Source organism: Uloborus diversus, chromosome 8 (assembly GCF_026930045.1).
Source record: "Uloborus diversus isolate 005 chromosome 8, Udiv.v.3.1, whole genome shotgun sequence".
Lineage (NCBI taxonomy): Eukaryota > Metazoa > Arthropoda > Arachnida > Araneae > Uloboridae > Uloborus > Uloborus diversus.
The window spans coordinates 78775810-78792232 of NC_072738.1; the positions used below are offsets into that span (position 1 = coordinate 78775810).

The window sequence follows — 16423 nt, forward strand, 5'->3', positions numbered from 1 at the left end:
AAAATTGAAGTCCTAAAATTGGAATTTTAAATTACCTTTGGTGACATTTGGAAAGAGTGTAGCAGTTGCCCCCCCCCCCCCCCCCCCCCTCTGCCTACGCCCATGATGCCAAGGGCTGTATGCTAGATGTTGTCCATTGGATGTTTTTTATTTATTTATTTATTTTTGTAGTACAAGTTTCTATTTAAATCCAACTATTTGTCACAATAGGTAATAGCACTGTCTTATTAGTACTTTGAATAAAGAAATGCAATTTTTCAGAGGGAAGTTATTAATATCCATGTTGGTCAAGCTGGTGTGCAGATGGGCAATGCCTGTTGGGAACTCTACTGTTTGGAGCATGGCATTCAAGTTGATGGGAAAATGCCTGAGGATCCCTCTTATGGGGCTATTGAAGAATCCTTTTCTACCTTTTTCAATGAAACAGGAGCTGGAAGATATGTACCCAGAGCTGTTTTTGTTGACTTGGAGCCTACTGTTCTTGGTAATTGCACTTTAAATTGTGTAAATAACTTACTTTTAACTAGCACTAGTTAAACACAAGATGTTTAAGAAAATAAAAAACTAATAGATAAAACTTTGTTGATCACTTTTTAAGGATACAGCAATAGTCTATTCGAGAGGGTGGCTTACTTTTGGCCCCATTACTTTGTTTATGGTTACTTTAGCATCACCACTTTTTGATTTCATATAATGGCAATTCCACGGGTAACTGACATTTTTAGAGCAAAACAGTAAGTATTTTGTAATGTTCAATGCAAAATATACATTGTGCAAACAATCTTTTCCCCTGGATTATTGTATATTTTAAGCTGAATTTAATGGTTTAATTGAATTCTAGAAATACATTTTGATTGATTTTTAAACATTTGTTAAAAACCGGGTAACTGACTGACATTTTAAACAGTTGCATGTAAATCAGTTACCATACTTTTGATAAATTTTTTTTAATTATCCAAAATGTATGTCTTATACACTAAACATTGGAACTTCTCATATTTGCTGTCTTGAATAAGTGCCAATGCACAATAACATACCCACAACACTTGTGAGAAAAATCTCAATGTTTTCCAACTGCAATAATTGCATTTAAATTTTTAAAAAAAACATATAACCAAAATGCAAAGTGCGAAATTTCATCACAGCTAAATAATAAAACAGGTTTATTGAAAAAACATATTTATTTCAGTAATTGAAAATATACATAGACTGAGAAGAAATTGCCGTAAATAACATAATAAGCAGATCACAAATTGTAACCAGTGTTGCCAAAACTAAAGCATTAACAGTAAAAGAAAAACTGTTTAGTAAGCAGTTAAGATTTATATTTCAAACACAAAGATTTTAACGTTTCTTTTTTTATTCCAGATGAAGTTCGTACTGGAATTTACCGCCAACTGTATCATCCAGAACAATTAATATCCGGCAAAGAAGATGCTGCAAATAATTATGCACGAGGACACTATACTATTGGCAAGGAAATTATTGATTTGGTTTTAGACCGCATCCGCAGACTAGCTGATCAGTGCAGTGGGCTGCAAGGATTTCTCATTTTCCACAGCTTTGGTGGTGGAACAGGATCTGGTTTTACATCTTTATTGATGGAGAGATTGTCTGTTGATTATGGAAAGAAGGCCAAATTAGAATTCTCTGTTTATCCTGCTCCACAGGTAACCACAATGTTCTGCTTGGCAAATAATTTGTTGTCGAATCTATAAATTCAATGGTTTTGATTTTTACTCTTAATTTTTTAATTCCTAATTTTCTAAAATGATTTCAAACATCACTTAAATTCTTTTTTATGCATAATTGATGTGCCCTTAATCTTGGTTCCAATGTTTTGAGCTATTTTTCAGGTAAATAACGATGATTAGTTATTAATTAAGCAAAACTATTAAAAATGTTCAAACAACATTGCATTTTTAAAATGTTAATACATATACTGGTGTTTTGAGCAAGGAATGTCATGGTGGAAGACGTCTACTCAAAGAAGATTAAGCAAAACCTATACAGAGTGTAACATCACTCACATTTTTTTACCTGACAGCTGCAGTTCTCATGAAGATGAATCTTATGGACTATATTACATAAGAAATTTAAATTTATCTGAATATTGTTTTGTATATTTTAAAAAAATATATAGAAATGGCAACAAAATTGTAAACTAACAATTGTTCTCTTTACATCATGCTTTTTCTGTTAATAAACTTTGCAACTGTTTCTCAGAACCCAACATCTGAATGTTTGTTTCCAAACTTGTAAAACTGACTATTTGCCTGCACCTAGGAAACTAAAACAGAAGATAAGCTAATGAAAGATCAGCAGTCTTAAAGTAGAGAAGCGATTTGATTGACTGCTACTTTGAGGGGTTGCACTGTCTAAGACAGTTTTGTGGTTTTTTTCAAAGGTTATTAGAACCTGGTTCTTAGTTCATTACATTGATGCCACATTGAGGCCACACGGGTGAGCTTTGCAGACCTTAGGTTGCCCACCACGTAAATTTTTAAAAGATTTTGGTTTACCCCGTCATATCATTTTCTCGCAATTTTTTTTTTTTTTTTTTTTTTTTTTTGTTAGACAAGTTAAGTCAGAGTTCTACTGTATGAAAAAATATGCATACATATATGAGATATGTTGCATTGGCAATACTAACTATTGTTGTACTTGTCATGAATATAAAGAATTACTATCTTCACTTTTGCCCTAAATTTAAATTTTAGAGATTTATTATGCTGCTGTGTCGTAAAGTGCCGTAAAATTGCAATTTTGGCAAGGGTTCGTGGCCGCAATCATGCATACTAGTAGCGCTCAACCTTTCAGGCTCTGTCCTAGGGTGGTTCTAAAAAACAGCTAGAGTTCAGGACACCCCTATGTTTTTTAGACTTACTAATAGTATTATGCTGTAAAAGTTTTAGCTTCATACTCAAAATTTTAAGAGGGTGCTCAATGACCCCTTAATTTAACTTTAGCCATAGCATAAAAAATGCCACAAATTTCAAAACATTTAATTTCCCCACTGTTTTTTTTTTTGCAATGTATATGCATATTACTAGTGTATATTATAATATGTAGCATTTTTTCCCATTCAATGCATTTTTTACCCCCCCCCCCCCTCACCATACTTATGAAGTTTGGGAGAGGGGGTTGAGCAGCCTCTTTCAGTTATACAAATACAAGTGTGACGACCAGCAACAGGCTCTGGGCCCAGCTAGGCTGGTCCTAGTCAATTAATTAGTCCCCAATGAAGATCAATGGCCCTCTTAAAGCTATCCACCCCCTTGCTCATTACCACCTCTTCCGGTAAGCTATTCCAAGTGCCCACAACCCTGCTAAAGTAGTAGTTTTCCCTAATTTCCAAGTTAGCTTGAGGTTTAAATAGCTTAAAACAATGACCCCTTGTCCTGCTTTCCCCGAAAAAATTTAATCCATTTACATGTTTCATTTTGATAAATTTAAATAACTGAATCATGTCCCCTCTGACTCTCCTTTGCTCTAGGCTATACATGTTAAGCCTATTAAGTCTGGTATCATAATCTAAATCTGAGAGTCCCCTTACTAATTTAGTTACCCTTCTTTGAACCCTTTCCAATACAAAAATATCTTTCTTCAGATAAGGCGACCAAAACTGAACAGCATACTCCAAATTAGGTCTAACTAAACTGCTATATAAAGGCAGAAGAACCTTCTTAGATTTGTTTGAAATAGATTTATTGATAAACCCATGCATTTTGTTGGCTTTGTTATTAGCAATACTGCACTGTTGACTAAACTTGAAGTCCTGATTTATTAAGATACCCAGATCCATAACATTTTCTGCCTGATTTATGACTGAATCCTGTAAAAGATATCTCATACGCTTATTTCCATGACCTAAGTGTAGCACTTGACATTTCCCAACATTAACTGCCATACCCCATTTATATGCCCACTTAGTAATATGATCTAAATCCTCTTGAAGCTGTTTTACTTGTTCTTCATTTTCAACAATCCCCATAACTTTTACATCATCAGCAAAACAATTCATGCTTCCAGAAATATTTTCATTGATGTCATTCATAAATATAATAAACAAAAGAGGCCCTAAAACTGATCCCTGAGGAACCCCACTTAAAACATCATTCCAATTAGAATGACTTCCTCTCACAACTACTCTTTGCTTCCTACCAGTGAGCCAATTTCTAACCCAAAGTAAAGTTTTTCCTCCTATTCCTATGTCAACTTTCAATTTTAAAGTTCACTGTTCTGATGTTTTGAAACAGGTCAATTGAAATGGAAACTAAAAAGACAAAGAAAGTTAGTCTTGGATGTTGGGTTGTGGTCCGATTCTCGCACGAAAATTCTTCTCGGACAAACGATTTTATTGGACAAGCGACTAATCTAATTGATGACTCTCGTTCGGTTATTACTTTTGTTAAAAAAAGTGGCAACAATACTTTTATTTTTCCAGAAAAGGAAGATATATCCCATTTTGACCGAGATTCACTTGTTGGCTTTTTAGACGAGCCCCAATTCAACTCCAGGTGTCAAATGACTTTTTCAAATTGTTTGAAGATGTATACTCTTTAAATTTAACTCATTAACTCTTGTTTTATTAGCATTCAAGTCAATAAATCTATTATAACCTGGATAGCTCTTTTTCTTGTGATTACTTGTTTGTCTGTTACTAATTTAATGTTGGTCTGTTACAGGTAAGAATTGATTTTTTTGCTTATTAACAATGTTCCAGAAAACAACTTTTAAGAAAATATCATTTATCTACTCCCACTATTCTCAGTTTTCTTATAATAAATTAGAAGTTATTTTATAAGAAATGTGCAAAATCAATAAGGCATCTAAAAAGCAGGGTAATTCCTGTTAGTCTGTTACAATGGCATATTTTTGTTCATTATTTTAATATGTTTTATAATTACTCATAATGAAACCATTTTTTTTTTTAAATCTTCTGAAGCCATGTAATAACTGTAGCCATGTTAGATTTGCAAAAAAATAACTTTTTATAAATTAAGCCTATTTATCTTCTATGATTGTTAATCTGTTACAATGGAATAGTGCTGAAGTCAAACTTCCAGGTCTATAATTCCCAGCATTACCTTTAGACCCCTTCTTGAAGAAAGGCGTTATGTTAGCCAGCTTCCAGTCCTCTGGCACCGTCCCCGAGTCATAAGAAGCATTGAAAATATTCAAAATAACATCCACTAATTCCTCTGCACATTCAACTAAAATTTTTGGATAAATATTGCCCAGTCCTGGAGCTTTAGTTGCTTTAATCTTTTTCAAATGAAATAAAAACTCCTCCATGGAAAATACAAAATCCTCAAGCTGTATAATAGCTTGTGTCTTGTTAGTGTCAACTGTTGAGATACAGTTATCGTTAAACACACTGGAAAAAAAGTTATTTAAAACATTTACAATATCCCTAACGTTTTGGATTAAATTTCCATACTCATCAACCAAAGGCCCTGTTTGACTGTTTCAAGCTTTCCTAGAATTAGCGTAAACAAAAAACCTCTTAGGGTTCCCATCAATGTCATCTGCCAGCTTTTGCTCCAATTCCCTTTTCTGAATCCGTACCAAATATTTAAAATTTTGCCTTGCCTTGCCATACTGGAGCCTCTCCGCACTCTAGCCAGTTTCTTTAAACTGACGAAAAGCGGCTTTCTTATAATTAAGAGCTTCTTTAGTCTCCCTGGAGAAGTACATGGGCCAAATTTTGGTACTAACACCTTTTCTCCTAAATGGAACATAATGCCCAACCGTTTTAGCAAGTTTCTCCTTAAATTCCGTCCACTGCTGATGAAAAACCCCTTTCAAGCTCTGCCTAAGTGCAACAAAATCAGTGTTTCTAAAATTGGGCACAAACCTAAAATTATCATCTTTGCGCACTTCAAATTTAATCCGGAACCTAATGCTGTTATGATCACTATCTCCAATATGCTCCCCTACACAAACCTGAACAAAACTTCCTATGTCACAAAAAACTAAATCCAAAATCGCCTCCTCGCGAGTTACAACTTGATCTAAGAAACAGTCACCAATTACTTTTAAAAATTCCTCTTCTTTGCCATTACCAGGATAAAAATTATTCCAATCAATACCCAGAAAATTGAAATCCCCCATTATGATAACAAATCCCTTACTGGACATGTCACTAACAATACGGTACATCTGTTCATCTTGTCCCTGGTTCGAATTAGGTGGCCTATAAATGTTTCCAAAGCGTAGCTTTTTGCTCTTACATTTTGCCTTTACATCAACTCCAGCCACACCATATAAATATCAGTAGGCTTATCATTTATGACCAATTCATTGCAAATAAAACTGTTTCTAACATAAAATAAAACCCCACCACCTTTTTTACCTACTCTATCCTGTCTGAACAAATTATACCCAGCAATATGTAATAACTCTGCATCAGATTCGGTAGCCCATGTCTCTGTAATTCCAATAACATCTAACTTCTCACCCATAACTATGCTTTTCAATTCATCCATCTTGTTCCTAATACTGTAGTTGATATAGGAAGATAAAATTCTAAGTAGTTGAAATAGGAAGATAAAATTCTTCTAGTATTTTACTATCCACAAGTGTAAAAATATTGAGAGGTGTCCTGTGATCTAGGAGAATTTTTTTTTTTACATTTATTTTTGAACCACCCTACTATGCCCCCTCCCTCCCCCTCCTTATCAAACCCACAAAAGTGGTTAATTCAAGAGTACAATCGAAATTTGAAAGTGAAGCTAGTTGAGATAACTGAAACTAGTTATTAAAAAAATATAGAAAATGTCTTAAACAAAATTTTATATTTCTATGCATAACTTTATTCTGAAACATATTCTTATTATAATACATAGAAACAAAGAACTAAATACAAATAAATTTGAAGTAGTTGAGGATCTCGGTGTGGTTGACATGTTATACCAGTCACTTTCACAATATCAGTAGGAAGATTACCACTGTGTGCACTTGCAAAGTTTTGAATATTAGGTTGTAACTTGTAAAAAAGCGGTCATGCAGGGTGCCTTTAATTTATATCCTTGCTCTATATTTTGACTTCCTGCCTGTTAATGCTACAAATACAGTTTTCTAGAACCTAGGGGCCAGCCCCTTGTGGGACCCTAAATGAAATAGGAGTTGCATAAATTTCGTAAGTTTCATCAGGGGAAGGACCCGGCAACCAAACTGACAGAGGGTCTACCTTAGCTCTTGGCAGCCCTGACAGATTCAGAGATATACTGATGAAAACTTCACTTAAAGCTTCAAAAACCTGAAATAATGCTGAAAATATTTACAAGTGACCTCAAAATTGAGTAAATTATATTTAGTTTTACTTTTTACTTTATTTTTGGACTATATATATGCCCCCCCCCCCCCGCCCTTAAAATTCTTCCATACCCCCCCAAGTTGAGAACCCCTGATGCGTACACTGATAACAGCAATGATCCTGTTCGTAATATTAATCCTTTTAACATTTAACATTGGCAATGAATTGTTAAAAATTCCTTCATATGTACTTTCGTCTCAATCACATTATTTATACCTCTGTTTTTCTTCAAAAAGTGTAAAAGAAGAATTCAATCAAGCAAAGCATTGTGGTACTGTCTTCTGTTCTGTGCAATTACTCTTATATTCTTTACACAATTCCATAACCACTATTGGCATGCTAACAAGACTTACTTTCACTAACCTCTAATCTTCTACTTTCAGGTTTCTACAGCTGTTGTAGAACCCTACAATTCTATACTAACTACTCATACTACTTTGGAACACTCTGACTGTTCTTTTATGGTAGATAATGAAGCCATTTATGAAATCTGTCACAGAAACCTTGACATTGAACGACCATCGTATACTAATTTGAATCGATTAATAAGTCAGATAGTTTCATCTATTACTGCTTCCCTGCGCTTTGATGGTGCTCTAAATGTGGACCTTACTGAATTTCAAACTAATTTAGTCCCTTATCCAAGGTAATTTGGGAACTCTGTGAACTTTTATACCTTTTTATTAAAGTGTATTTGATATTTTTAAAGATATGCTAGTACTTTAAACCAAATGTTACGTTAAAATTTTAAAAGTTTCTTTTATATGCTGCCTCAAAATGCTTAATATATATTTTTAAAAACACTTCCCACTTTGTATTATTTTCCAGACAGTAGAATCTTGGAAATCCAAGGTAATTGGAGTTGAAAACTCAGATTATTCAAACAATTCTTTTTGCAGTTTCTATTTTACTGTATTAGCATTACAATAGGATGTACATACCATTTGCTTATTTGTACAGAATAAAGGAAGTATTGCTGCAAAGAAAAATTTCCATTTCCGACGACCTTCTCGCCTAAATTTCCATTTTTTTCACCCATGAATCTTTTTCACAGACATTTTAAAATATCTGTATCTATTTATATATGTACAAATGTGTGAACAGCCAAAAAATAAATTTTGTTTATCCCCGAGTGTATTTCGATTAGCTTTGTCATGACATTTTTTTTGTTACTCGTCAAGTGAATATTTCACACCACTTGATGAATGCTGATGACGCAGTTCTCCCAAATGCTCTTTATTACTTTACGGTGCACAGTTAAGAATGTTTTATAATAGAAAAAGCTTTTGATTTTCAGATGCAACTGGAAAGCATCTTTAGCTATTATAAATGTTTATTATTTAATAGTCCTAAAGAAGGTAATTTGAGTGTTCACATCAGATTTTTCGTTTATTTTAATAATGTGCAGGAAATCTCATGGTGCGAAACAACTTTACATTTTCTGTTGACTTTAGGCATCACAAGCTTATATATATACATGTGGTTCCAAAACGTAAGGATACTCCATGAAGAAACAAAAAGAACTGCAGTGTTACTAGCGAGGGAAAAAGTCAAACTATTTGATACCTCAAAGTAAGCAAAGTCCTGGACTTTTAAGAGTTGTATTTTCAAGAGTCTACTGCATAACTTATGCTAGGATGACATGGATCCCTGTAAAATATTTTATATTAAAGGCATAAAGTTTAAAAAAATTATTTGGACTGATAAACCATTCTCTTTAAACTAACTTAAGAGAGAATTAGTTATGAAATTCAAAACAAAAGTTTAACTAAGGTAAAATAAGTTATTTTTATAATATTATTGTTTTATAAATTTCATAATTTTTTATGTGGAAGTATGTTCAGAGCAAGTGAAATATCTCTTATTGCTTTTTCTCCCATCATATGGGGAAAATAATGTGCAAGATTTTATTTATTTATTTTTTAAACATATATTAGTATTTTACATTAAAAATATGTTTCTTATAAGAAAGACATTTTTCAACATAACTTGATTTTCACGAATCTTGACTTAAACCTTAATGCATAGTTTTAAAAGTATAAACATTTCATATAAACTGATTTTTTTTATAGGAAACTAAACATTCTTCTTTATTGTACTAAATGTCAGTGTTTTGTTTTCTGCAGGAAGCAGAATGAATAGAACATTGATTATTTTTAAGTTATTTGAAGTCTTAATATTTTCTTTAGCAAACTGTTTCAATGCATTCAACTGAGCTTTTTTTTGATAAGATGATAACTACATGTAATGAATCTGATTTTCTAGAATTCATTTTCCATTGGTGACCTATGCACCAGTGATTTCTGCTCAAAAGGCTTATCATGAACAATTTACTGTTTCTGAGATTACAAGTGCCTGCTTTGAAGCTAATAATCAGTTGGTTAAGTGTGATCCACATCAAGGGAAGTACATGGCCTGCTGCATGCTGTACAGAGGAGATGTTGTTCCCAAGGACGTCAATGCTGCCATTGCTGCTATTAAAAGCAGGCGCAACATTCAATTTGTTGACTGGTGCCCTACTGGATTCAAGGTTGCTTTTTCTTTGTTTCAATCGTAATTAGAGACGTACCCAGTAGCACTTTGGCTGAGTGCTCAGCCTTTCACTACTTGGCCAAGTACTGAGTACCAATTATGTTTTAAGAAGAACCATCGACACATACATGATGTGTCAAAAATTTTATAAAAAATTTATTTTTAAAATTAAAAATTTACAAATAAATAAAAAGTATGATTAATCACATTGGAATTAAAACAAATTATATCAATCTATTATAGTTCTAGTCTGCCAAACATAATAATGTAAAAATTTCATATTTTTTACACTGTCATATTTTTAATGAATAAGTTTTATTAACTTTGGGGACATTAAAATAAAGATTGACTCCATTGAAGCATAACAAACTTCATTACTCTCAAAATTTAAATTTGAATTGTAAATAATTGCAGTATATTATATGGTTGCACTTCTTTATTAATTGTAAAATCTGTCTCAACAATGTTCCATTTTATACAACTACTTGGTATTGGCCGAGTATCTGATCAAAATTTGGCCGAGTACTGAGTACTCGGTAAATTGGCCAAGTTGGCCGAGTACTCAGTAATCGGCCTACCGAGTAGTTACCAAGTACTGGGTATGTCTCTAATCAAAATTCATTAAAATTATGCACCTGGGTTTTTAAGAGGAGGCATTTTAATTAATTCAGCTAGGGTTTAGCCGTAAATTACCGCCTCTAAGCCAGGGCTAAGGCCAAAACTACTTACAATATATCGCACAGCCTGGTTATCACATCCAGAGACTGCAGTTTCATTCTTATTAGAATCCCTCATCTGGAATAGGAAATAACCGAGCTGGAAGCAGATCTGATCTTAATGAAGCTGAGAGCACCAAAAAAGTGGTAGATAAAGTAAAGTAAATTTATCTCACTGTTTAGAATTATTTTCCAATACAGTCCACTGCTCTAGAGGGCGCTTCAGTTCATGCAGGGACGTTGTGTTTTTTCATTTTTTCTCAGTTGATTGTGTGTGCGCGTACGAGATGCTTCGTTTTGATCAGAGGTCCCTGTGTGAACTGAACTCGTGTATTATTCGTGTGAACTTACAATAAACGAGAAGTAAGTGATATTCTGTGTTTCATTCACATGGAACAGAAATACAAATCATAGGCGGATTTAGGACTGAGTTCCTGGGGGATCAGGATTTTTTTTTTTAGCAACATTTTCATTGCACCCCCCCCCCCCCCCCACTCCCATGTTTTTGCCTTTTTCCTGTGATGCATAAGTCCATGCTTTACTTTTTTGTGTGTTGTTTTGATTAATGTGTGCTTTCATGCTGTCCTTTTTGAATTGACCTTAAAAGAGGGAGCCGGTACCAAGAGAGTGATGCAGGGCTCCCATTTAAGTGGGAAATAGAATATCTCCAATTTTAGGGGGCCGGGGGTTTCTCCTCTGCATGAAATTTTGTAAAATGGATATAAAATTCTGCATTTTGAAGCCTTATAGAGGTTAATTGGATAGACATAGAAATTGATAACTAGATTATACAGTTGTACAGTTTAGTTCAAACTTTGTAAGAAACAGCCATTTTATGTTTGAAAGAAAAAATAAACTATAGATTTCTCGTTATAACAACCTTTTTTAAATTATAAGTAGAGTGCAGAAAACGAAAAGGAATAGAGGTAGTGTATCATTTTTTTTCCTGGCTAAAAAGATTAACAATATGCAGTAGAAGTAATTGGAGCCCATTTTGCTTAGGATTTTCCAAGTCTTATCTAATTATTTTCAAGGACTCTAGAATAAATAAAATAAATAAAATTATTTAACGCACTTCATTTGTACTTTCCAGTCTCTGATATTTTAGTACTCGATTGTAAATTTTTACAGTCCTGTTCTAACTTTGAGAAATAGCTATTTTACATTTAAAAGAGAAAAGTAACCATAGATTTCTCATGATAACAACTTTTCTTCAGTTGCAAGTGGGGCAGAAAATGAAAAGAAATAGAAGTAGTGTATTGTGTCCTTTTTCCCGTGCTAAACAGATAGACAATATGCAGAAGAAATAAGATAAAAGCAATCAATACAAAAGAATTTCCAAATTACTGCATTCGGGATTGAATAACTAGCGAGATATGAAACATATGAGTCACAAAAATTTATTTCGAATAATGTTACAAACGTGAGAACCATGATTTTTACATTTTTAATACAGGATGTGCAAGGAGCTGAATTTGACATATTTTGGCATTCCTCCCCCTCTACCATTTGTTAGACATTTTAAAATTGCAGGTTTGTAGTCACACGTTTTGAAATATTAAAGATTTTCAAGCACTTAAAAATGAAATTAATTTTTTCAAGCAATTTCTATTTTTTAAGGAACGAATCATGAATTTTTTTTGGGAGTTAGGGACCCACTTCAAAGCAGGGGCCCTAAGCAATAGCTTGTTTATCTTATAGGCAAATTTGGCCCTGTTTGTAATTCACTCTTACCTGCAAATTTTTGCTTGATTTTTTGTAATTTTTACGAAAATTCGTCGGTTTTTACGGTTAAAGGATAATTACGATTTTACCAACCTTTGTTAGGTTTTTATAGACTTTTATAAAATTTCAGCAAAATTTTCCAAAACTTTTGAGGACTCAATTATTTAGATTTCAATAATGACAAGGACTGACTCACTTAGACTTAGATGATTATGACTAATCTTACTTTTTAAACAGTATTTATAAAGTAAGTAAAATTGTACTCTCCCTCTAAGTAAAAAGATTCATTTAATCAGAACACTCAGATAACTGAAATTTATTCAGTTTGCGATAGTATTTATTCTCTCTGTCTCTTAAAAAAGAGAGAGAAGGAAAAAAAAAACTATGCTTTTTAGAATTTCTTAAAGGGCCAATTAATATACTAAGAACATAAATATTATGCACAAATATACTTGAAATGTGGACACAAATCATAACGAGTAGATGTTTCTGTTAGCTAGAATGGGGGCAGGGGGAGTTTTCCCCTCTTTGCTTTAGGTTCTACTTTGTCAAAATATTCGTCAATTATTATAAGTGTTGCAGCTTAATGTAAAGCTCGTTTAGCCTATATTTTCATTCATATACTTGCCCAAATGGTTTTCAGTCCAAAAATAGTGAATTTAGACACGTTTTTAGCACCCCAGTGACAGCTGTTTTATTTGTATTTAATGTTCGTTTTTTACTTTCTTCTATATCTAATATATAGAAGAAAGTATTGGATTCATGCAAATTTTCGAGTTTTGACGGATTCGAACGTTTTGAGGTGTGCTGAGTCCATTTCGACTATTTTTGGAAAATGTCTGTCTGTCTGTGTGTGTGTGCCCGTATGTGTGTCACGTCTGTGTGTGACCAGTTTTTTGTGGCCGCTCTACAGCAAAAACTACCGCATGAAATTGAACGAAATTTGGTACACATATGTGCCCCGATGTGAACTTTTGCCCATTGGTTTTTGGCGCGAATTCCTCCAAGGGGGGTGGAGCAATGGGACAATTTTTGAGTTACGCGTGCTTGCTATTCCTCAGGAAGTAACAGGCGGAATCAAACAAAATTTGGTCCATATGTTGCCATTAACAGGAACAGGTGCTGATTCAATTTTGGTGTCAATAACTCAAACGGGGGTTGAGCTATAGATCGTTTTTTGTCGTCAATTGTGACTGGTGTATCTCAAGAAATAATGAAGGGAATGAAAGAAAAATTTATCGGCAAGTAGCCCTTAGTGGGTATAAGAGCTGATTTAATTTTGGTGTCAACAGATAAAAAGGGGGTAGCGCAATCGCCTGTTCTTTTTTTCCCATTGTGAGTGCCGTATCTCAAGAAGTAATGCTACGTTCTGGTTGAAATTTGGAATATATGAATCCATACGTAAACAGCCTTTGGTTCAATTTTGACTCCAATCACTCCAAGAGGTGTTGATTTCTTTTTTTTCTTTTTTTTTTTTGCGAATAAAAATAGCTTTATTAATGCAACAATAAGAAAGATAAATCGTAATAGATTGTCGTCTGTGTATTTCTCGTGATTTTAATTGTATGGAAATGATCGGAAATATTATCTCAATGATTTAAAATTTTTAACTGTTGCCGTCTTATGTTTGTTAACAAATAAAATATTTGTAATTAATACAAGCAAGGCTTTTAAAATAACTTTCAATTTTCGCTCTTTGCTTTGCTTTTACAATAATTCAGACATTGGGATGGTCGTCAAGTTTTTGCATGTGTAATTTTGTTTTTGTTGGGAATATTGCTTCCTCGTCAAGCATGGGGAGGGATCAGAAAAAGGAAAAATATAGAAAAAAGTTTCGTGATGGCCACAACATACTAGTTTTTTTTTTTTTTCCTTTCCTTTTCTTTTCTCCCATCAGAAAAGGACATTCGCTTTTCTTTACATTGTCATTAAACTATTCAAAAAAGAAAAAGTCATGATTTTTTTTGTTTTAAGATTTTGGAAGATATGTTGTTACTATATAAAGTCCTCCCAAAACTGGGGGACATTCCCCCCTATGCCACCCCCCTTATAAATCCACCCATACCCTTCTGAAATATTCAAAAAAGAAAAAAAAAAATTTTTAATTTTTGGAAGATGTGTTGTTACTACATAAAGTCCTCCCAAAACTGGGGGGGGGCATTGCCCCCTCTGCCCCCCATAAATCCGCCCATGATACAAATGCAAATCATCGAACATTTTTTGGTCCTTCCGACCCGGACTTTTTAAACCTTGATACTTTCTTAGTGCGCATTCTGTTCCATTCATTGTCAAGTTTGCATATAGACTTCCTTGTTGCAAATGAATTCAAAGTGTTTCATTCAGAACTATTAATTCCAGTTGCGAAAGGCATTTTCGTAAGTTCAGTTATAATTCAAATTGCAATTGAAATTAGTAAAAGTTTATGAAGTGTTTAGTTTCAATTTACTTGTGCAAATGCTGAAATTTGAAGTTTTGCGTATTGAAATATTTCCTTTCCATGTATCTGCCATTCTAATGTCAACTTACTATTGTGTTGAGTTTGTTTCGCAAATACGTTTGGGGTTTTTTCTAAGTAATTTGTTTTAGTCAAATTGTGTTTTTTCGCTTGGTGATTGAGTGAATTATTTTCCTTTTAAAATGGATCTAAAAGCATTACTTAACCAAAAGAAGATTGCAAAGGCAGCTATTACTCGTCTTAAAACAAAAACTGAAAGGGATGTTGAAAATTTAGATCTTACTGAATTGGAAGTTAGGCGAAATCGATTTATTTGATTGAGGGATGAAGTTGAAGGGATTTTCAATTCAATAATGAATGTATGTGAAGATAAAGAAACTGAATCTTATTGTATTGAAAAAGAGGATTTACTTGACGGGTTTGAACAAATGCTGGTTCTAATTGGTAGGAACATTGCTAAGCGTTCTGAATTTAAGCAGCAGAAAAGTTTTGATTCAAAACCTACCGAATCGGCAGATGTTAAATTACCTACGTTATCTCTTCCAACCTTTTCAGGGGAAACAGAAGAATGGTTAACATTTTCAGATTTGTTTCGTGCTGCGCTATCAGATAATCCAAATTCAACTGAAGCTCAGAAATTGCAATATTTAAAAGGTGTTTTAAGAGCAGATGCTTTAAAAATTGTTCATTCATTACCAATTACTGATAGTAATTTTAAAATTGCGTGGGACCTTTTAGTTGAAAGATATTTTAACAAGCGGGAAATAATGTCATCGCTAATGAAGAAATTTATGAACGTGACACAATTAAATGGTGAGTCACACAATCAAATGTTGAATTTGATCGATTCTACTAAAGAATTTGTGCAGACCTTAGAATCGTTAGAGTTTAAGTTTGATAAAACGGCGGATACTATTTTAATGTTCTTAGTTATGCTTAAACTTGATCCGAACAGCAGGACTTGGTTTGAGAGAACCCTTTTGGGGGATAAGATTCCCTCCTTAGATGATTTACTTCAATTTCTTAAAACGCATGCGAGGTCTATCAGGACAGGAAAACAAAGTGAGAAAAGAAATGTACAGAAAAAGGTGACGTTAGTTGCGTCAAACCTGCAATCACAGTGTTCACTCTGTAATGGAGATCATGAGTTACGTAGATGTGAGGCGTTTTTAAAATTGTCGATTCCGAAACGTATGGAAGTCGTAAAATCAAATAATGTTTGTTTCAATTGCTTAACGCGATTTCACGGAATCAAAACATGTAAAAATAAATACAGATGTCTTACGTGTAAAAAACTGCATCATACTTTGCTACACTATAAATTTTCGAATGGTAAAGGAAAACAAACAGTGGGAAGTGGACTTTCAATAAATGCTCCCGTGTTTAAGCAAGAATATGCTTCAAGTGAAATTGTTTCCGATAAAGCGTGTAACGTTCCTAAGGTAGTAGATGTTACATCTTGTTTGTCAAATGTTGACCCTGATGTGCAAATTCTTCTGTGTACAGCTATTATTTGTGTAAGAGATGTTTGGGGTGATTTTCAGACTTGCCGAATTTTGCTCGACAGTGGTAGTCAAGCTTCGCTGATTACTACCGAGTGTATTGAAAGACTAGGTTTAAGCAAACAAAAAGCTAATGTGCATATTTCATGTTTAGGAGCATCAGACACTCGAA

At 33.6% G+C, this 16423-nt stretch overlaps 1 protein-coding gene across 2 annotated transcripts in view; it reads left to right on the forward strand.

Moving 5' to 3' along the window:
- The window catches only part of LOC129227276 (tubulin alpha-2 chain-like), a 35046-nt gene that overhangs the window by 6097 nt on the left and 12526 nt on the right, over positions 1-16423 (forward strand). For both annotated transcript variants that reach the window (XR_008580827.1, XM_054861799.1), the window contains exons 2-5: positions 262-484; positions 1369-1670; positions 7705-7967; positions 9587-9851. Coding sequence is in view for 1 of the 2 variants with exons in the window: in XM_054861799.1 (XP_054717774.1) it covers positions 262-484; positions 1369-1670; positions 7705-7967; positions 9587-9851 (1053 nt within the window). In the remaining variant the exon portion in view is untranslated. The remainder of the gene's footprint in view (positions 1-261; positions 485-1368; positions 1671-7704; positions 7968-9586; positions 9852-16423) is intronic.